This window comes from Notolepis coatsorum (assembly GCF_963971535.1).
Source record: "Notolepis coatsorum genome assembly, chromosome: 10".
Taxonomy (NCBI): Eukaryota; Metazoa; Chordata; class Actinopteri; order Aulopiformes; family Paralepididae; genus Notolepis; species Notolepis coatsorum.
In genome coordinates this window covers 46,735,297-46,758,309 of record NC_140174.1, presented here as the reverse complement: position 1 = coordinate 46,758,309, position 23,013 = coordinate 46,735,297, and the positions used below count along the sequence as shown (strand labels likewise).

Genomic DNA, 23,013 nt, shown 5'->3' with positions numbered 1-23,013 from the left:
ATTTAAATCTTTGTCATAATGTCCTGTGAAAAAATGCCCTCTTATTTTTATTTGGTTAAGTAACATTATGTGCTCGTTCTTTCTGCGTTTACTTTGCAAAGCAGCTGGATTTGCAAGATGTGCGTGTGTGGACTGGAGTAACAATTTTGTTGCATTGGAATTAGTTAACAACATGTCGCCTACTTATTATTCTTTTTTTAAACAAATAATAAGCATTGGTTATAATGTTATTGTAATATAAGCTCAATAAACGCAGATAATATTTGACCGGAATTTATCCTATTTGTCCGGGACATTGAAATCTTCCCGGACACATACATTTTCTAGCAGAAACCCTCAGGGGTATGTTGAAAATTGGAATATTCAATTGTGAAAATACTTCTTTTATGCATCAATACTTAGATAAAAAACTAAATATAATTTCCACCTCCCTACTTAAATATGAATTGTTGTAGTACAACTGAACATACATTTGCCTAAAATTATTTGATAGTTTGCAGTCTGTTTCAGTTTATCCTTGATTTAAAGAAACACATGTTACATGCGTTTTAACTAGGGATGTTCGATATTGGCTTTTTTACCGATTATCCGATATAGTCCAACTCTTAATTTCCGATACCAACCGATACAGATATATGCAGCAGCGGGGGGGCATAATCCCACGGGACAATGCATTGGTAACTTGTTTCAAATGACAATATATACCCTGTGAATATTATTGCACGGATCGGAATACAAGTGGGAGTGTGCGCTATGATATTTTGCAACAGGTTGGTGTGAGTGCCGACAGAGAGAGAGCAGAGAACGAGCGAGCGAGACAGAGAGATGCTCAGAGAGCGTGCATGTTTCCCACGCAGTCGGGAATGTGTGTAAATGCTCCGAGACGACTCGAGGGAGAGAGAGAGAGAGAGAGAGAGAGAGAGAGAGAGAGGAGAGATGCGTCCCGACCAGGGTTTCCGTTAGAAAAAATTGTTGCCGGCCTCAGTGTCCGGTAGATTTCAATCTACCGGTCAAATGAGAGAAATTCCGGTCAGAGTTTATTGAGCTTAAAAACAATTGATAGGCAAAAGAATGACAACAAAACAAAAGAATGACATCAAGGCATGTAGATTTGTAATATTTTTACTTAAAACTAGGCTACTTTTGCGTATACCGTATACAGTCATTATATTCCAAATAAAATAAGTCCAGAGACTCCGTGCTGCTGCCGATTTTAAATCAAATAGGTGTCTGTGGGCAGTCGCCCGACATTAATAAACAGCGGTCTGTTATAATCAAATTTTTATGAGCTAACGAATTCCGTTATATTGGACATTTGTATTAATTATATCAAGCGAAGAACTGAGAAATTTGGCAGAGAGAGACGGCAACATTATCGTGGGTTTGCGTCACGACTCCCTCTCTCTCCACCTCCCAATGACTTATTTGCGCGAGTATGTCGATGCAGAGCAGCAGATTCAGCTGTTTTCTGGCTCTATCTGGGGACCGCTCAGCAGCGCCCCCCACCCAACAGCTGAATTGCCAATGGCTGAATTAGAGTACTGCACTGTGCCGCTGCAGCTCCGGCTCTGCAGCTGCACATGCACTCGCAAACCCAGCACTAAGCTCTCGCTGACAACGTCGTTGTCATTATTAGAAGCAACGATGAAACAAATGATTGTTTCGTTCATCGCATAGGCTATTTAATTTTAGCCTATTTTAATACTTAAGTATTATTCAAATAATCAAATTGTGCTTAGAGGGAATTATTTTCACCGGACATTAAGACCGGAGAGATTAAACATGTCGGACTTCAACAGATTTTGCCGGTCAAATACCGGTAATTACCGGCTAACGGAAACGCTGGTCCCCACACACACGCAGTCGGGAGTGTGTGTGTGTAAATGCTCCGTATCCCTCTCTCTCCCCCTCTGTCAACCCGTTTGAGGAAGACTCGCGAATGGTTGAGTGTGCGCTACAACCATAGAGGGGGGGCGTTAATTATGTAGATGAGAATTCTTGGGACGTCACAGGTACGCGAAATTCAGAATGGCTTAGTTCAGTGGGGGAGGATCTCGTGACATATGAACTGGACTGATAAGCCAAAATGAGAATTAGAGACACAGACCCCATTGATACAACCCCACATTGCTAGAAAACAATGCTAAACACTGGAAAAGGCAATTTATAAGACATGGGACCTTTAACAGATAATTTCCGATATTACATTTTAATTCCAATATCGGCCATCTCTAGTTTTAACGTTGTCAAACTAAATGTAAGGCGCATATTCTAAACACCCTAAGCCACCACTCAAGGTGGGAACAGGGTGGAAAGGAATCCCAACCCGAGCATGACACAAGAGCAAAATGGTGTGAAACCGTGTGAATATGGTCAATTAACACTTTAATCGCCGGAGACGCTGAAACACGTCTTTCCCCGCCATGCTCATTCTGCTGAAGACGCTGGACAGCGTCTTTGATATCAATATTTAAAAAAATCTGTGATCGAAATCATATTTCTCCCCCGGAGACATGAGATGTACTGTTGAGCCCCTCTCAACTCGACAACGGTTCAAGAGCGCCATCTGGTGGCCGATCGGCGGATCGCCCAGGGCATAAACAGGAAGTGGAAGCTGGTGCTCATTTCAATTCGGTCCGATCACTCGCTAATAGTCCCAGGACTCGAGCTGATCACAACGGATAGTGATCCGTTACCAATAACTCGATAAACAACATGATTTGGACGTATATACTATTATACAACCTGGAAATGGATTGGATATTTCGACATCCCATAATAGAAAAAATTCTGTTCCACGCTCATCTCCCAACGGCGAGAGGAAGCTACGGTGAGTTTCAGCGTTATTTTTTTAATGTCTTCGATACTAACTGCTCTAATGATCATATCACCCACACTAGATGAATGATATAACGTTGCCCACGGAATTATAAACGACCCGCCCCCCCCCCCCCCCCAACCGGTCATCATCAGATCATACGTAGTAACTTCTAGAAGTATGTCCATTTGACATTTTTTTTCTCGCACAGATTCCTACCAAACTGTATTTGATCATCAATATAATGCATTTAGGGCTATAAATCAAGTTCTGGAGAAAGCTGCAGAAAACGATAAAAACATACTTATACTTTAGACCGTATTTTAGTATGAATATGTGAATGAAAAAGTATAACGTTGCTACACCCTGAACAATAGATATAGGACGTTGAATGGGCCATAGTAATGTCAATTTAGCAATAAAATTAAAAAAGTTATAGCCCTGCAAAGAAGGGGAACTTCTCCATGTTAAATAGGGCTGGCGAGGGATGGTAAATTATGAATTTAACCCCGGCGATCAAAGTGTTAAAATAGAGAAATGACCTAATAAACATATTGGGGGTTAAAAAAAAGGAAACCAACCTGCATGTGCTCTGCCAGCTGTCCTTCCAGCTCAGGCAGCCTGATCTCCAGCCTCTCAGTCCTCTCCGTGGCCTGTTGTGTCTGCAGAGCTTCCGTTTCCAGCTGGAGGGTCAACTCCTCCACTCTCCTGTCCAATGAGTGCACTTTTGTTGATGATTCCTCCTTCTGCCACATTACAGTTTCCAGCTGTCCTTCCAGCTCAGGCCACCTGATCTCCAGCCTCTCAGTCTTCTCTGTGGCCTGTTGTGTCTGCAGAGCTTCCGCTTCCAGCTGGAGGGTCAACTCCTCCACTCTCCTGTCCAAGGTGTCCACTTTTGTTGACGCTTCCTCCTTCTGCCGCATCACAGTTCCCAGCTGTCCTTCCAGCTCAGGCCGCCTGATCTCCAGCCTCTCAGTCTTCTCCGTGGCCTGTTGCGTCTGCAGAGCTGCTGTTTCCAGCTGGAGGGTCAACTCCTCCACTCTCCTGTCCAAGGCGTCCACTTTTGTTGACGCTTCCTCCTTCTGCCACATTACAGTTTCCAACTGTCCTTCCAGCTCAGGCAGCCTGATCTCCAGCCTCTCAGTCTTCTCCGTGGCCTGTTGTGTCTGCAGAGCTGCTGTTTCCAGCTGGAGGGTCAACTCCTCCACTCTCCTGTCCAAGGCGTCCACTTTTGTTGACGCTTCCTCCTTCTGCCGCATCACAGTTTCCAGCTGTCCTTCCAGCTCAGGCCGCCTGATCTCCAGCCCCTCAGTCTTCTCCGTGGCCTGTTGTGTCTGCAGAGCTGCCGTTTCCAGCTGGAGGGTCAACTCCTCCACTCTCCTGTCCAAGGCGTCCACTTTTGTTGACGCTTCCTCCTTCTGCCGCATTACAGTTTCCAGCTGTCCTTCCAGCTCAGGCAGCCTGATCTCCAGCCTCTCAGTCTTCTCCGTGGCCTGTTGTGTCTGCAGAGCTGCCGTTTCCAGCTGGAGGGTCAAATCCTCCACTCTCCTGTCCAAGGCGTCCACTTTTGTTTCCGCTTCCTCCTTCTGCCGCATCACAGTTTCCAGCTGCTTCCCCAGGTGGGACATTTTCTCAGAAAACGCACTCATCTGGCCCAAAGGAGACATACTGCTCCTGCTGAAAATCAAGATATTAAACCAGACATTTGACCATGTGTTGGGGTGTATTGTGGCGTTTTCTTATTTCTACAAAACACTTTAGGAAGGTAAACAATACATTGAGAAAATGTATCCAAAATTAACGTCATCCGTTCTGCTGTAATACAATTACAAATAATGCCAGAGTGCTATTGTTCACCTGTCTTCACTGTTCTGAATCATTTCCATGTTGAAAGCCACGTCAGAGAGTTCCCAATTAGACTCATCGTCATCTGACAAAATACACCAGAAGATATCAACCAAACAAAATAAGATATCAACCAAACAAAATAAGTAAAGAATGAATCATATTGTTCACAAAATGTGTAATGAGTTATGTGTATTGTCATTTTGTAATATACTACATAGAAGGAAATGCAGCAATACTGAAGTATTTTTGGCTCGCTCTTACCTTCTTCCAGCTCAACCAAGCTGGAAAAATTTGCTCTATGCCTCTTTTGGAGTGGTTCTGCGAAACTGCGGTCCGACTGTCCGACCACAAGGTCTACATGTTCAGCAAACCTAAGCAGCTTTCCTCCCCATGTTTCCCTTCGTTTTGGATTCTTGGCAGATAAAAAAGAAATTACACTGTCAAAATGAAGAAATTAGGGAAATCATGTGTAAAATTCCTATTTTGTACAGTAGTTACCCTTTTAATAGTAACAAAATCTGAGCTGGTAACAAGAAGTTTAGTGAGATTCTTGATCCTGTCCTCTTGCTCTCTCTGGAGCTGATCCTTCTCTTGGATGAGCTGGGAAAGAGTCTCCTTCTCAGTCACAGTGTTATGTGTGACTGTAGAAACCTACAGTAGGGGTGCACACAAACCAAAGAGTTGAATGGCAGGGGAATGATTAAATCATGCAGCTAAGAGTATCAAGATCAATTGAGATATCAGCAAAATCATATAAAAGAAATGTATAGGCATGTATATTATAACCACACTGACATGTAATACTTGCCTCTTGAAGACGGCGCTTGAGGTCCAATATTTCATTGCGGTACCTTTTGAGCAGGGCCCCATCATCAGACACCTCTGTGACATGAGGATCATTCTTCATGTTCCTTGCTGTGCTAGCAAACTAGATGATTTAAAGAAGCAGAGGGGGTAAGGTACTTTCTAGGGCTGGGTATCGAAATTCAAATTGAATACCGCTAGATTGTCCAGACCTACAGAGAGAAGTCTCAGGACATGAATTCCTACCTGAAGAGTGCCCAGAGTTTCCTCGATTGCGGCAGGGGTGATTGTGCAGATGATGACCGTCTTGGCGTTCCCACCCAAGGAATTCTGCAGGATGCGAGTAAGCTTACTGTCCCTGTAGTTTGTGAATCCCCTGAAAGGAGAAAAAAAAGCATTTAAAATCCCAGCCCCTTAACACTTTGATTGCCACTCACGAGTTTTCTCGGATTTATAATAGTTACGTTGAAAGCCACTCACGAGATTTCTCTGATTTTTTTTTTTGTGATCTGAAATCATATTGCATCACGCGAGCCTACCCTAGTCTACCCGAGAGCCGCCGGCGATCAGATGTGGAAAAAAGCTCCCCCCTATCGTCTCCCAGATGACATAAGGGATTTTGGAATGGACTCAATGAAAATGGATGGGGAAAAAAATCCTGTACTCCACATTTTCCATTCCACTGATGCAGCCGGGGTTACCATAGTTCATTATGGATCCTCTGAGCGCCGCGGATCATGAGTTCTACTGTATATACGTTAGATCTATATACTTATCGATTTTTTCGAATGGTGATCAGGAATTGGAATATACCAGTTGGATACCATCTGATGTCAGGTAAGGAATCTATGTTATCAGTGTTAGGATAATCAGACTCGTTTTGATGAAGATATAAGCTGTTTTGTGAAATGGGCTCCATCGGTTTCACTGTAAAATCCATGAGGAAATGAACACGGCTATTATCAGCGCGCGCCTCGAATGGGCGTGCGTGTACGTATAATATTGATCATCTAGCGTTTATTTGAAAACGAGTCATAAATAGGCCGACAAATATCAACGTTCTGGAATATTCCAGTAAAAGACGATTATCACAGAATGGCCCAGAATGGGCTGTTTTTTTTACCTCAAAACGGGTGCTTTTCAAAATGCTCTCAAACGGAAATGAAGCGATAAAAAACCAATCTGTCTTGACAGCACTGACTGGAAAATGATTCTTTGATAAGCGATGGGCAGATTAGACACATAGCCAATCTGTCTTGACAGCACTGACTGGAAAATTATTCTTTGATAAGCGACGGGCAGATTAGACACATAGCCATAATTTAAAACATAGATTAGGCGATATTAACGTTAACATTAAAGTGGATGGTGGCATTCAAGCACCAACTCTGGCGCCACCTGGTGGCACTGAAAGTGTTAAACTCAGTGATAAATACACAACTACAGGCACCCAGAAAAGTGGCCTTTTTTAAATATTTTTTTGAAAAGCAATAGCGTTATACTTATAGATTGATTGAAAACTTTATTAACAGATTGCAGAATGGGTACAGTACAGCTCAATACATACAATTGTTAAGGGGATGCAGACCAGAGAAAGACTTTCGTCTTGTTTACATCAGGGTCCCCCATTTTCAATTCATCATAACATATATGACATACATGACATACAGATAGACAGTACTGCTACATCTATACATTTATGACATACCAGATTTGCAAATACAGTACCGTTTGTGATACGAAAAGAGTCCAGAAAAGAGAGTATATACATTTGACGTAGAAACTGTACATTGGAGGAGGTTGGGTAGGTGGGGGGGGAGACTGTACATTGGAGGTGGTTGGGTGGGTGGGGGGATGCATGAGCCTGGTCTCTTTTGAAAGATAATATTCTGAAGTTACTAATGTAAAAAAGGAAAATCACTTTTAGTGCTAATGAAAGAGTAACAGGTCTGAACTTGAGTTGAACTTGAGTACTCTTTTTCTGTAGTGGTTGCAATATCCCAGAAAAATAGGCATAAGCTGGAAAACACAGCAGATCCCGATAGCTTGAAGTCTTATGTAGTATAGGTCCAAATTTAATAAATATCCGTTCAGAAATGAGTCTTTGGGGGACACCCTCGTGGCGCATACCATAGTGCCTCGCGAACCTACGCGGCTGACCCGGGTTCGATCCCAGCTCCCGTCGTTATTTGTCGCATGTCCTCCCCACCTCTCCTCCCGTTCGCCCACCCTCTCCTCTGTCGGTCCTGCGTGACCAATAAAGCTGTAAAAATGCTAAGAAATTTAAAAAAATAAAAGAAATTAGTCTTTGAGAGAGATCCGGGTAAACCGTGGAACAAAAAAAATGCTCTCCAGAATTCAATTTCCTCATCCACGGCCATTCATTCGAAATGTGATTCACTTCTGGGTTTTGCTCGTCAACTTTCACATAGATCTCTCATTCGCACCCCCCCCCCCCCCCCCCCCCCCAAGTGGGTTATCATTGGAAAGCTACACTCATTGGCTACAACACTGACCAATCATTTTCACCATCAGCGGATGATGGCAGTTATGGAGCGCCGGGAGTCCGGGGTGGTCACCTGACGCACGCACATAAAAAGACGCTCACCTGACATATCATCATGTAACTCGAGAGCGAGTCACGGATTTGGTCGCAAAGTGCCGTGACTTGTGTGCATGGGCATTGGGCATGTGGGCCCGATTTTGGGCCGGTGCAAGTTAAGAGGTTGGGAATACCACCTAGTTCAATAATTTATAAATACCATGTTCTTGAACAGTACAATCAATATGTAAAAGTCCTTTTGAAGAAGGTTGAAACAGAGCGTAGACTATAATCTGTGGTGTCACTTAAATTTGGAGTCTGAGCTGCTTCATTGACAACCAGTGACGTGCGATCTTCAACCAACATCAGGACTCGACTCACCTCTGGCTCTCCTCCGACAGTTTCTTTATCACTTGGCCGAGTACAAAAAGACTCCGGTTGATATTGCATCCTTCCTTAAAACGCGCACCTAGGAAATGGGTAAAAACAGGTAGACGATTCAAGTCACAGTGAAACCGAAGACACACAACACATCTACTGTTACTTCGAATAATAATGCCAACAAAAGACTAAACAGACTACACCTCTACCCTGTGGCTCACCTTCAGCTCCTGTTTGACTTGCTCTCTCGGATCCAGCCAGATCTACCAAATTCTATGCGGGAGTGACATGCGGATAAGGAATTTGTTATGAGCAATAACAAGGAATGTTAATGCGCAATGCAAGTTTTTAAAAAGAAACAACAAGCCAGCTAGGACCAAGCTTACCAAGTGGGACACGATAATGGCTCCATCTGCATTTTCCCCTGATGCTGGGTCACTCTTTTCACGACTCTCCAAGATCTGAAGGGAACAGTGATTATAAACCACAGCACAGACGTGTCTAAAAACAATCCCATCATGTGCTATTACACAACATTTAACATACCATGCGGAAAATAGTGTGCGATCGGCTGCTCCGTTGGTTCATTTTCGTCTTTCCGTAATGCCGGTTCTCTAGGATGTGTACAGGTTGAGCAGCAAATATGAGAAGAGGACACAAGGTTGACAAACCAAAATTGCAAACGCGTGACTGTGACAAACACGTGACTGACTAATGATAATAAGGGAACTTACTTTCTCCCTTCCGAATCCAGGCAAGGGCTTGTGCAGGAGATGTAACCAATTTCTCCTCAAGGTCAGCCACATAGACATTTTTCTGCAAGGAGGCAATTTCAATTAACAACTTAATCATCCGTGTAAAAGTAACACATACATCACACACAAATCCGGCCCACTTTCTTTGATAGTAACACACAGACATCAAAGGCCACTTACATTGATGGTCTCGCGGACCTCCAGAGGCTTCCTCGTCCAGCTGTCCACAAGCAAGTCAGTCACAGTTTCATTGTAGATTTCCATGTAAGACACCCTGAGGAGAAATTCCTTCTGTGGATACTACAAAAAGCCATTAAGTTACGGTTAACATTTTAAAAGCAATACGGCAAACTTCAGCAGATTTCAAAGATGTGATGAAATGCTCACAGTTTTGATGGCCTCAAAGACCTCCGTCATGGCCAGCGGTATCACTCCTGGAACGAGGTCACTCCCCATCATGGTGAAAGTCTTTCCAGATGCCGTCTGGCCGTAAGCAAATATTGTTCCTGGGGACACCATATGAAACAAATCAGATGTGATGAACTGGGGGGTATACTGTTTTTTTTATTTTTATAAAAAAAAGGTATCCAATGGACTTTCTGACCCCTATTGATGAAATTGGTGCCATTAGAGCTCAGTAGGAGAAAACTGGATACCTCTAAAGGTAGAATCTGTAATGCAGTCAAACAGCTACCTCTAGGCAAGAGGCCCACGGGGGGGTTAAGGATTGTACTAGACAGGCATCACTATATCCAATACTTACCATTGTATCCCTCGACAGTGGAGACAACCAGAGGCTTGGCAATGTCCAGGTACAACTGGTTAGTTGTTTCTTTAGCATTGAATACTCGATCTGTAAACATTTTTAATAAAATCAATAAATGGTGATGCTCAAAGACTACTGTTCCAATTTATCTGAAAACTGAAGTCTGTGTGGAGTGGACTAGACATTATTTTCACAAATGACATGAGGACCGCTGCAAGTCAGTTACAATCAGTAGTCTGTTAAGCTTTTCAAACGCCATTGAAACATGCACCAAAACATACCAAAACAAAAACTCTTGGTGGTATTGCCATCATCAATCTGATGGATAGATTTTTCTTCAGCTTTCCAGTACAGTTGTGTGGGCTGGGAACTATCCGTTGTAGACGTTTCCTCCCTGTAAAACAGAGATACAACAATAACATTAAAGGTGCTATGCATTATAAATGTCATTTTTCAGTCTCTAGCATTGTATTATAGTAATAGGAGTTCGTATCAATGTGTTTTTGGGCCTAAATACTATATTGGCGAATTCCTCAGCTACAGCCCATCCCCTCTTTGCCTCTAGTAAATCAGGTCATGTTGATTTGACGACCTGGTGCACGTCACAGGGCGCTGTTTATAGCGCACAGTGATGTGATTGGCTCTGTGGTTTTAGTAATGCCCGCCTCCATTCTTGCTACCTGCAGGGTGGAAGGCTTGTCCAGAAGATCACTAATCAGCTGAAGCCTGATGCGGTTCCCTCGGTCTTCGACAGACAGACCGGCGTTAGCTCTCGGGACTCGGGAGCGATCGCTAGCTACTTAGCACCAGCCGGGGCCGGCGTTAGCAACCGGGAGCGTCGTTGAGCATTCAGCCTGCTGGCTACCTAGATCCACTTCAACCAGCGTCGCGGAGCATTCAGCCTGCTGGCTACACAGCTTGTCGGTGTGCTAATAGCCTCTGCAAGCTAACGGTAGCTGGCTCCAGGCTATTAGCACATCGACAAGCTGCTGGAGCTCCCGACGCTCGGCTGGTTGAAGTGGATCTATGTAGCCAGCAGGCTGAATGCTCCGCGACGCTCCCGGTTGCTATCATGTGCAGGTCCTCTTCTCAGACCTGTGTGGCAAAGCACTGCACACGCATCATGCAAGCTACACATCGCTGCATGTTGATCAATGGTGGCCCACTCGGTGCATCACAGTGGGCTACTATTGTGCTAACAACAACCGCGGTGTCCGGCTTGTCGGCCGGCATGAGTGCTCGATTTGGGGTGGTTCTCTCCTCCTTGTGTGCCCCCGTTCTCGCGGGTGTCCTGCCGGGGAGCTTGTGGACGTGACAACAGCGGCGGCCGTAGCGTTAGTTAGCTCATAGCTATTGTGTACCACTAGCGTTACGGCGGGCTCGAGCACCCTACGGCTGCCGCCGTTGTCGCGTCCATGGGCTCCCCGGCAGGGTACCCGTGGGGACGGGGGTGTACAGAGAGGAGAGAACCATTTTGTGTCGGGCGTGCATGCCGGCCAGCGAGCCGGACGTCGGGATATGTTGTTAGCACAATAGCTACCAAGCTAAGCTATGTTAGCTTCTAACGGTGTATACACAATATGTACAACGACACAATGATTTACATTATTACAAATATGGTAACGTGGTTGTGGCTTTTACAAATAGTGGTAACATATATATAGATAGACAGTACTGCTACATCTCTATATTTATGACATACCATATTTGTATGTAACCTGAAACCTAATCTCTGACGGGGAGATGGGCGGAGCTATTTGGTGGGTGGCTGTCACTCAAAGCATTCTGCTAGTATGGTTGGAGCCAAGCCAATAATAGCCTGCTTTCATGAGGCTGAAAAATGCTGGTTTTGAGTACAAGATTAGAAATATAAAACAATGATTATTTTTGGAATAAAAATTACAGATGTGTTACATAGACTCACAGGAAGTGTGTAAAGTTGCCCAAATAGTGCTAGGAATAGCAGTGCATAACCCCTTTAATATAAAGCATTTAAAGATCCACGTAAATGTAATTTACAGCATAGCAAGCTTCCGCAATTTGACCCATTACGAATGCAACAGACCTTGGGGGAAGAGCAGGGGGGTCATTTGATGTTTGATTGATATCCTAAAGTATATTGGACATTTCTTGTACCTTTGAGGAAAATAAAACCATGGATTTCTTTAGACAAAAAATTTAAAGGAAATCCTTTGTCTATTTTTGACACAGTGATAAATAGATAAGAACTAGGTGCAGTCAAAAGGGGAATTTTTTATTTAATGGGATCTTTAAGTTACTTTTGTGATGATATTTACCATGGCTATGACAGAGGTATTCATTGATTCAATGACGTAAAAGTTACAATTCCTTCCTGCTTTGTTATTTTTCAGCCCTGAAACGTTCTAAATAAGGATGCCCCGACACCAATGGCTGATCGTCTATGAGACATATCGGCAGATACACTGTGACTGCTGCTTAAAAAATATTTTATTTATTTTGTTATAGCAGTATTATAGGTATTGGTTAGCCTACATCTATCTCACTTGTACAGTTCCACACCACCAACATGTTTTAGGTTAGTTAACATGCGACAATAACAGCAAACTCTGCTGAGAATTGGCTGATGTGTTTTGCGCCATCGATCAGTTTTTGCACTCGCCAACTAGAAAGCATCATCGGAATTCCCAATCTTATGTTTATACTGAATATCTACAGATAATGATGGTGGCCGAACGGAGCATCCCTTAGTTCTAAATTAATATTTATATAGAGAACATGTGGATTTATTATAAACACACATTCATGCTTTATGTTGTTTTCCAGCCATTCAATGCATTGTTATATAATAACATGCAAGGTCTTTGCTAACACTGTACTGCACAGTTAATGTTGATTCTGTTGATTGAAAGAGGGAGGGCTGTTCCAAATGCTCTTCCTACTCATAACGCTTGCACTGTCATGGTCATGGGCTATGTTCACATTACAAGCCTAAATGCTCAAATCAGATTTGTTTGTCTTTTTGCCTCGACTGTTCACATGAAGATCATGAAGAGATCACAGTTTTGCATTAATTTAACACTGCTAAGGAAAAAATCGGATTGTGTAATATAGACAAAGATGATCTTATTTGGGCGCAAACCTCCTGAACTCAGAATTATTTATGTATAGCTCAGTCTGCCAATTGAGGTATAGCCACTACTAGTGAGTCATGTGGGCGTCTCCTACACCAGGGGTTCCCAAACTTTTCAGGCCGGGGCCCAGAAAATAAGGCGTCAGAGAGCCGCGGCCCAATGCACATCGTCTGGCTTTTTTTTTTTTTTTTTTTTGCCAGGAGACCGATTTTTTAAGCCAAATATCACTTCAATCCTATTAAGTTAGTTCAAGTTAGTTATTCATTTATATGTGCTATTTATGAGAGGGCTAACTTGTTGCAAAATAATAATGATAATAGCCTCATTAAAATACTATTGTTGCTTCGGTTGTTTTCAGCGTTTTATGTGCATAATCTGTTATTTAGTTTGAAATGTTCGTTGAAATAAGTAGATTTTTCGTTTTTGTTTATTTATTAAGTTAATATAAAACCATATAGTCACATTTTAGAATACAATAGAATAGAATTTTAGAATACAACTAGAAACACTGTCCTGGCCTGCTTCTAAGTTCAGTGGCCTGACAAAAAAAAAAAAAAAAAAAAAAAAAATGTATTTTTTTAAATCATCTCGCGGCCCACCCGTGGCTGCTCGCGGCCCACCTTTGGGTCGCGACCCCTACTTTGGGAACCACTGTCCTACACGACAGTTATGAGGCAGTAATGTTATCCGACATTAGCCATAGTTAAAAGGAAAATGCCACCCATTTCAATTCACATTATGCTCTTCCTGTGCCCCAGAACAGTTCAACCTGTATTTCTGAACACACAACACTCTCTCCTAAAGCTAGAAAGCAGAATGCTTCTTTTTTTGTCGTATGGAGGCCGGTAGGAGTAGTGTTGCTGCTGTCAGTGGAATTGTCAGGTTATGTTTGAAAGTTGTTTTAAAGTTTAGTTGTTATGGATTTCCAAAAACAAGCTACTGGTGGACAATCCCAAAACATGTGCATATAATGTGCCGGTGGCCTTCAGCGCGCACAAACAAAGTGCACCGAGAGATGTGAGATACGTCCTATGATTATAATTCAAATGTATTCACTGGTGATCAGGGTTGCGGGAAGCTAATGTAACATTAGTCCAAATGTCATCCCAGTCAAACTCAGTCTATTCTGGAATGCCCCCTCGCCAGACCATATCTAATGATACATTTTTATATGTGGTACAAAAAACAACAGGGCTTTTTAGGTGATGAAATCACTGTGCCCACTGCCCAGGCAGCAGTGGCTCGGCAAAAAAGATTTCAGAGTATAATATCTGCTTAGAAAACGAAAATGTCAACAAAAAAAATTCTCCATGTGGTAAATACACAGGTCACTGTCACAACATGTTTACAGGAAAGTTTGAGTTGTATTTCGTGACTGTTGGAAACTAGGCTACACTGGCACACCTACTTCCAGTGAATGATGCTAAGCTATGCTAACGATGGAGCTGTTCCCAAAGCGCAAAGCCTAATGCATGAACAGAGAAGAAAAGGGTATATGTATCTGCTTGTCTAGCGAAACGCTCCTTGTACAATAGCCCCTTTCGTGACTGTGATGCACGCCAACAGGGTTTGGACGAGTGAATCCACAGTCCCTTGCTCCTCCATAGGAAAATCCCATAATTAACTTTGAAGAACTGGTCCTCCGCGAAACGCTCGTTGTACAAGTATCGCAGAGAAATGTCAAAGGTACTCACAGTTGCACGAAGGTCTTGGACAGAGAAACGCAATGGTTTGAATTAAAGCTTGGCGTTGCTCATAAACATTTTAAATAATTTTTATAAACTGGTCAACACAGCTTTATTTTCAGCATTGGGTGCCTGATGCGCCTGCGCTGTGATCACCAGTTGACCAGTTTATAAAAATTATTTAAAATGTTTATTAGCAACGCCAAGCTTTCAAACCATTTCGATTGTCTGTCCAAGACCCTCATGCAACCGTGAGTACCTTTGACATTTCTCTGCGATACTTGTACAACGAACGGTTCGCGTCGGACCAGTTCTTCAGGGTAAATCTAGGTTGGTTTCCTATTGAGGAGCAAGGGACTGTGGATTCACTCGGCCAAACCTTGTTGGCGTGCATCACAGTCACGAAAGGGGCTATTGTACAACAAGTGTTTCGCGGAGGACCAGTTCTTCAGAGTTAATTATGGGATGTTCCTATGGAGGAGCAAGGGACTGTGGATTCACTCATCCAACCCTATACTGCTAGTCTAAATAACTCCAGGGTAGATGGCAAATAAGCTAATTTCCCAAAAAATTGTCGTGTTCCTGGGTGGCATTCCACTTTGAACTTGTCGAACCGGTTGAGTGAATGAATGAAAACTTTATTTAACAGATTGCAGAATGGGTACAATACAGTACGGCTCAATACACACATCAGGGTCCCCCATTTTCAAGTCATATTGACATTTATGACATAGGGACATATTTAGTACCGATACATTTGTGACATATACGGTATTCAAATATACAGTACTGTTACTCATAGATCCTGACAGAGTATATACATATGATGGGAAGGGGACTGTACATTAGGAGGGGTGGGTGGGTGGGAGAGAAATATACATCCGGTGGTGAGGAGACTGTACATTTGGAGGGGGTGCTGCCGCGATAACCGCATTACCGCGGTATCGCTGTTGCATCACGCTCACCGCAGAGTTAGGCTGAATACCGCGTCACCGCTGTTTTTTATCATAATAATAAAGTTGGCTTGCGGCTTGGCAGATATACCCTACTCGGTTCCAAGCGACCCTATTGGGTAGGGTTGGGCATCGTTTGGATTTGAACGATTCCGGTTCCGATTCCGATTCTCCATATCGATTCCTGTTCTAACCGATTCTCGATTCCGATTCTTTGAGGTGCAGGTCAAAACAGGTCACAGCTTATTTCGAAGGAGATTTTATTTTTTTTTTTTATTTCAAAAAGAAAATCATACTATTCACATTTTCAGTTGACTTGATACAGTTTAATTTGGTTGCTGTACTGTAACTAGGGTATTAAAGAAAAAAAAAAAAGAAAAAAAAAAGAAAAAAAAGTTAAAAAAAAATAAAATCGAAATTTAGAATCGAAATTCAAATATGTTACTTCCGGTTCCAGAACCGGAAGTTAGGAACCGGTTCCTATTAGAACCGGTTTTCGGTGCCCAACCCTACTATTGGGTAGAAGTGGTACCAGAAAAGTCATGTGAAACATTGCAGACCACTGACTGGTCAGAAGAGAGACGCGTCACAGTTTGGAGGCTCTGAACAAAAACAGAACGCTGCCATCTTTACTGCCTCGCTAAGGATGCATTTCATTCAGGATTTGTTTGCGACAGAACCAAGTGCAATAAACAAAAAAGAATGGATTCACTGTGTATTCTGCCTTATTTATTGATGAAACAAAACCGACATCAACCCAATTTACCACCGAGCGGAGAGTTTAGTGTCACAACAAGATCGCTGATGTGTTAAGTTTGTTGTTGTTATTAGCCTAATACTACCGTCAGCCGATATACATGAGAGGTAACGTTAAACCCGGGTTGCTTGGTAGAATACACAATGAGAGGTAACGTTAGCTTTGGCAGAATAGACGCAACGAGAGTATGGTTAATGTTGTTATTGATTGATTGATTGATTTAAACTGTGTTAAACTCTGGCTTGCTGCAAGCCCTCGGACATGGCTAATTGGCTATGCCCACGGAGCTTTCAGTGTACACAAGCGAGCGGCCCCGCCTGCATCCCCACACGGAGACAAACGGAGTAGTACCTGGCTGCAGTGGAAAAGAAACGAAGTACCAGGTGCCTAAAGCGGGTCGAGTCGAGTAGATACTATGCAGTGGAAAAGCGCCATTAGACTAGAGGCAGGCTATAAGAGTAGACTACTAAAAAAAAAATGCATTCAAATTTTTTATTTTTATTTTTGTGCGCACTGTGCGGTAATAACCGCGGCGGTAGGAAATATTTCGCAAATTTGTGCGGTAAGGAAAATATCAATACCGCGGCAGCTCTAGGTGGGTGGGAGAAAAAAAATACATATACGGCGGGGAGAGAATATATACATGCGGTGGGGAGGAGACTGTCTATTAGGAGGGGGTGGGGGGTTTGGACATTTACGGTGGCCAGTTTCGAATTGCAGTCTCCCGTAGGTGCTTTTAATGTGGGTAGGGATTCACATTACTTTACAGCTTTGGGTAGGGCCGCGTTCCACATTGATGTGGCATAATTTCAAAACGTGTTTAGTCCCTTGTTTGAGCCGAATCTGGGTTTAACATGATTTGTGGAGCTCCCTCTGGTGTTGTGGTCGTGGTATTCACTGACCTTTGGGAAGTATTTTGACATGTACATGGGTACCTTAGTCGTATATAGTGTATCTTGTAGACCAGGCCCATTGCAAGTTGATGTACTCTGTCGTCGTCTACCCTAAGCCATCCTAGGTTGTCAAAGTGTGCAGGGGTGAGGTGGGTTCTAGGTGTAAGGTCAAGTGGTAGTCTGACTAGTTTGTTTTGTGATGTTTGTAATCTTGTTTTTAGCGCCTTTGAGGTGCTTTGGTACCATGAGGTGCAAGCATAGTCGTAGTACCCTTGAATGAGTGCTCCTGCCAGAGTCTTCAGGGTATTCTTGTTTACCAGAGAGGAGATCCGGTACAAGAATCTAGTTTGATATAGCATCACGATGGTTCCAACCGGAAAAAATGTGCCGAAAGGTCTGGATTATTACATATCTCGATGTGATTTATCAAGAAATATCTACAGCTAGTGGGCGGCTACGTGGCGTAGTGGGCAAGGCGCTCGTCGCCACGAATGCAGAGACGCTGGGCTCGCCTGTTCGAGCTCAGCGCTCCACATTGCTTTCAGTTTAGCTGGTCGTTCATACTAATACACATTGGCCGTATTAGGGGGTGGGAAACTGATGGGTGGGGATCGGGCGTTGTGGACAGCGACTCCTACAGGTCGGTTGGTGCGCCTGCGCAGTAGAATCAGGAAGTGTCGGGGGCAGCGTGAGCCTCCCACGCGTTACTCCTCGCCACTGAGAGATCGAGCTGCGCAGGTGAAAAGATGCGACTGCTGTTACCTCAAGTACCGGAGGGGACTTGTGCTATGTATGACTTAGTCCACATTGCAGCCGGCTTGTGGGAGGCAAGAACAGCGTTCGTGACAGGGGAGGGTTGAATTGGATGATACGAAATTGGGATGGGAGAAAATATAGAAAAATGGGAGAAAAAGTGGATCAAAAAAAGAAATATCTACAGCTAGAATTTTGGGTCTCAATGAATCCAAAATGACAATGTGGTTAGAAGTGGCGGAGAAAATAAAAGCTAGCATATAATGGTAGTGTCTGGTTAGGAGCGAGGGATAATGGATGGATTATCCAATGGGGGGTCCGGGAGGGGGGGGTACGAGCTAGAGCATATGTGTGTAGGGTATTAGATAGCAGGTATTGGGGGTATATGATATCCTGTATAAGACATTTAACTATATGGTGATTTCATTGGATGTGCACTGTTAATAATGCTTGTATATCTTATCGTGTGTTGTCATGTTTGTTTATATGTTTGTTTAAAAAATAAAACACAAAAAAAAGAATCTAGTTTGTTGGTTGACTTTTTTTTATTACATTGGATGCCATTTTGTCACAGGAGAGATTTGCCTCTAGGATGGAACCCAGGTAGGTAATTTCATCTTTCCTTGTGACAATATTGTCACCCACTGTAACTGAGAAGCCGTCGGTCTTGCTGAGTTTGTTATTTGAACCGAAGAGAATGGACTCTGTTTTGCCCATGTGTAATGATAGTTTGTTATCCGCGAGCCATATGCAGATTTTGCCTAGTTCCGAGCTGAGGGTTTTCTCAACCTGCAACTTGTTCTTGTCAGAGACCAGCAGGGCTGAGTCTTCCGCAAACAGGAACAAGTTGCAGTCACAAGCTGAAGACATGTCATTTGCATAAATTAGGATCAGTAGCGGTCCTAGTATGCTTCCTTGTGGAACACCACAGCTCACTGTGAGGGGGGGGGGATAGAGTACCGTTTACCTCCACCATCTGTTCTCTCCCCTCCAGGTAGGATTGCATCCAGCTCACTGATAAACTATCAAAACCAATTGCTTTTAGCTTGTCAATCAGAATGGAGTGATTGACAGTGTTGAATGCCTTTTGTAGGTCCAGCATGACCATGCCACAGTATTTGCCCACGTCCACCTCTTGTTTGATGTGGTCGTTCAAATAGAGAAGGCATGTGTCAGTGGAGTGGGATGTTCTGAAGCCAGATTGGAATTCGTAGATTAGATTTGTTTCCGCCAGGTACTTTTCGACCTGTTCGTAGACTATTTTCTCCATGACTTTCGAGATGGAGGTAAGAATAGAAACAGGGCGGTAGTTGTGGACGTTCATGTAACAAGATTACAAACATCACAAAACAAACTGGTCACCCTACTACTTGACCTTACCCCCAGGCCAGAACCCACCTCACCCCTGCCCACTTTGACAACCTAGGATGGCTTAGTTTAGAGTAGACGACAGAGTACAGGAACTTGCAATGGGCCTGGTCTACAAGATACACTATACGACTAAGGTACCCATGTACTGTACATGTCGAAATACTTCCCAAAGGTCAGTGAATACCACAACCACTACACCAGAGGAAGCTCAACAAATCATGTTAAACCCAGATTCGGCTCAAACAAGGGACTAAACACGTTTTGTAATTATGCCACATCAATGTGGAACGCCCTACCCAAAGCTGTAAAGGAATGTGAATCCCTACCCACATAATCATTCAAAACCGCTCTCAAAGAGCACCTACGGGAGGCTGCAATTCGAAACTGGCCACCGTAAATGCCCAAACCCCCCACCACCCAAGGACTTCAAAATTGCGAGGGTGACCCCTCTGCACAAAAAGGGCAGCAAATTAGACCCAGGCAACTACCGCCCTGTTTCTATTCTCACCTCCATCTCGAAAGTCATGGAAAAAATAGTCTACGAACAGGTCGAAAAGTACCTAGCGGAAAAAAATCTAATCTACGAATTCCAATCTGGCTTCAGAACATCCCACTCCACTGACACATGCCTTCTCTATTTGAATGACCACATCAAACAAGAGGTGGACGCAGGCAAATACTGCGGCATGGTCATGCTGGACCTACAAAAGGCCTTTGACACGGTCAATCACTCCATTCTGATTGACAAGCTAAAAGCAATTGGTTTTGATAGTCTATCAGTGAGCTGGATGCAATCCTACCTTGAGGGGAGGGAACAGATGGTGGAGGTAAACGGTACCCTATCCCCCCCCCTCACAGTGAGCTGTGGTGTTCCACAAGGAAGCATACTAGGACCGCTACTGTTCCTAATTTATGCAAATGACATGTCGTCAGCTTGTGACTGCAACTTGTTCCTGTTTGCGGACGACTCAGCCCTGCTGGTCTCTGACAAGAACAAGTTACAGGTTGAAAAAACCCTCAGCTCAGAACTAGGCAGAATCTGCATATGGCTCGCTGATAACAAACTATCATTACACATGGGCAAAACAGAGTCCATTCTCTTCGGTTCAAATAACAAACTCAGCAAGACCGACGGCTTCTCAGTTACAGTGGGTGACAATATTGTCACAAGGAAAGATGAAATTACCTACCTGGGTTCCATCCTAGAGGCTAATCTCTCCTGTGACAAAATGGCATCCAATGTAATAAAAAAAGTCAACCAACGAACTCGATTCTTGTACCGGATCTCCTCTCTGGTAAACAAGAATACCCTGAAGACTCTGGCAGGAGCACTCATTCAGGGGTACTACGACTATGCTTGCACCTCATGGTACCAAAGCACCTCAAAGGCGCTAAAAACAAAATTACAAACATCTCAAAACACACTGGTCAGACTACTGCTTGACCTTACTCCTAGAACCCACCTCACCCCTGCCCACTTTGACAACCTAGGATGGCTTAGAGTAGACGACAGAGTACAGCAACTTGCAATGGGCCTGGTCTACAAGATACACTACACGACCAAGGTACCCATGTACATGTCAAAATACTTCCCAAAGGTCAGTGAATACCACGATCACAACACCAGAGGGAGCTCCACAAATCATGTTAAACCCAGATTCGGCTCAAATAAGGGACTAACCACGTTTCGCAATTATGCCACATCAATGTGGAACGCCCTACCCAAAGCTGTAAAGGAATGTGGATCACTACCCACTTTCAAAACCTCTCTCACGGGACACCTACGGGAGACTGCAATTCAACACTGGCCCCTGTAAATATCCTAACCCAACCCTTTCAATGTACAGTCATTTACCTAGTATGGTTGTCAATAGTCCAATGTACAATTTTGTTTGTTTGTACAGTGTCTCCCCCCCCCCCCTCAATGTACAGTTTTACTTGTTTATACAGTGTGCCCCCCCCCAACCACCTCCAATGTAAATTACCCAGTATGGTTGTCAATATCCCAATGTACCCAACCCCCCCCACCCAACCTCCTCCAATGTACAGTTTCTACGTCAAATGTATATACTCCCTTTTCTTGACTCCTTCTGTATCACAAACAGTACTGTATTTGCAAATCTGGTATGTCATAAATGTATAGATGTAGCAGTACTGACTATCTGTATGTCATATATGTCCTGATGAATTGAAAATGGGGGACCCTGATGTAAACAAGACGAAAGTCTTTCTCTGGTCTGCATCCCCTTAACAATTGTGTGTGTATTGAGCTGTACTGTATTGTACCCATTCTGCAATCTGTTAATAAAGTTTTCAATCAATCAAACCTCCTAATAGACAGTCTCCTCCCCACCGCATTAATATATTCTCTCCCCGCCGTATGTATATTTCTCTCCCACCCGGCACGCACCCCCTCCAAATGTACAGTCTCCTCCCCACTGTATGTATATTTCTCTCCCACCCACCCCCTCCTAATGTACAGTCCCCTCCCCATCATATGTATATACTCTGTCAGAATCTATGGGTAACAGTGCTGTATATTTTAATACCGTTTATGTCACAAATGTATAAGTACTAAATACCTGTATGTCCCTATGTCATAAATGTCAAGTATGATGTGTCATAAATGTCGATATGAATTGAAAATGGGGGACCCTGATGTAAACAAGACAAACGTCTTTCTCTGGTCTGCATCCCCTTAACAATTGTGTGTATTGAGCCGTACTGTATGTATTGTACCCATTCAGCAATCTGTTAAATAAAGTTCTCATTCATTCATTCAACCATTCATTCACTAAAGTTGAACATAATTAAATTTGAGCGAGAAAAAGATGGAGCAAATAGACTGATATGAATGCTCTGTGGCATATAGGCTAGATATTGAATACTACATTTAGAAAATGGCTCGTTTTTGTAAATGTCAACAATGCCTATTAGCTCTAGTAGCATGTACCCACGCCCGTTTTGCAATCAACTGTTTACTAGTAACGTTAGTAAAGCAAGACGAGATCTCTCTTCGAATTGTTTCTGAAAGTAGTGCAGTAGGATTGACAGGAACTTTCCATAACTCAGAACAACGTACAGTAACGTTACACATCAGTTAGCTAACGATGACCAGCTAAGTTAACGTTAGCCCCCACTCGAGTTAGTTTAAAACAACGCTGCTAAACGCTTACCTTTCGACAAGGGGACGAATTCGAACGCATACTTTCACAGCAGATTCTTCTGCCATTCTCTGCTTAATTTCTTACAGCCTACCTGTACATTTAAAAGCTAGCTCTGTTTCTGAATAACGTTAAATAGTACCGGTGGCGTTGCTGGCTGAATTGTGACTTGTGATGTGGTCTTCGGTTTAACGGCGATTCAAACAAGCAATTTGAAATAATGGCCAAACCCCGTTGCTTGGTTGCGATTGGTAGACGTCATCGTTTGAGGAAGAACGGAAGCTCCACAGTGCCCGCCCAGTCGCCCACCCATCTTTGATTGATTGACTGAAAACTGTATTAACAGATTGCAGAATGGGTACAGTTTAACATTAGCTAGATACACCAGGCACACTAACGTTAATTATAAT

At 43.3% G+C, this 23,013-nt stretch overlaps 1 protein-coding gene across 2 annotated transcripts in view; it reads right to left on the bottom strand.

Annotated features, from left to right (window-relative positions):
• cenpe (centromere protein E) overlaps window positions 1-22,761 on the bottom strand; it is a 109,662-nt gene extending 86,901 nt beyond the window's left edge. The window contains exons 1-16 of one of the 2 annotated variants that reach the window (XM_084323715.1): window positions 22,616-22,761; window positions 10,196-10,308; window positions 9,912-10,001; window positions 9,536-9,654; window positions 9,329-9,448; window positions 9,128-9,209; window positions 8,940-9,007; window positions 8,780-8,854; window positions 8,615-8,666; window positions 8,394-8,481; window positions 5,717-5,846; window positions 5,475-5,594; window positions 5,165-5,317; window positions 4,928-5,078; window positions 4,676-4,748; window positions 3,400-4,495 (exon numbers count right to left, since the gene is read on the bottom strand). In XM_084323715.1, the coding sequence (XP_084179841.1) occupies window positions 3,400-4,495; window positions 4,676-4,748; window positions 4,928-5,078; window positions 5,165-5,317; window positions 5,475-5,594; window positions 5,717-5,846; window positions 8,394-8,481; window positions 8,615-8,666; window positions 8,780-8,854; window positions 8,940-9,007; window positions 9,128-9,209; window positions 9,329-9,448; window positions 9,536-9,654; window positions 9,912-10,001; window positions 10,196-10,308; window positions 22,616-22,671 (2,586 nt within the window). In that variant the 5' untranslated portion in view covers window positions 22,672-22,761. The remainder of the gene's footprint in view (window positions 1-3,399; window positions 4,496-4,675; window positions 4,749-4,927; window positions 5,079-5,164; window positions 5,318-5,474; window positions 5,595-5,716; window positions 5,847-8,393; window positions 8,482-8,614; window positions 8,667-8,779; window positions 8,855-8,939; window positions 9,008-9,127; window positions 9,210-9,328; window positions 9,449-9,535; window positions 9,655-9,911; window positions 10,002-10,195; window positions 10,309-22,615) is intronic. The other variant, XM_084323716.1, reaches the window with a different exon arrangement.
• Between the last annotated feature and the right edge of the window lie 252 nt (window positions 22,762-23,013).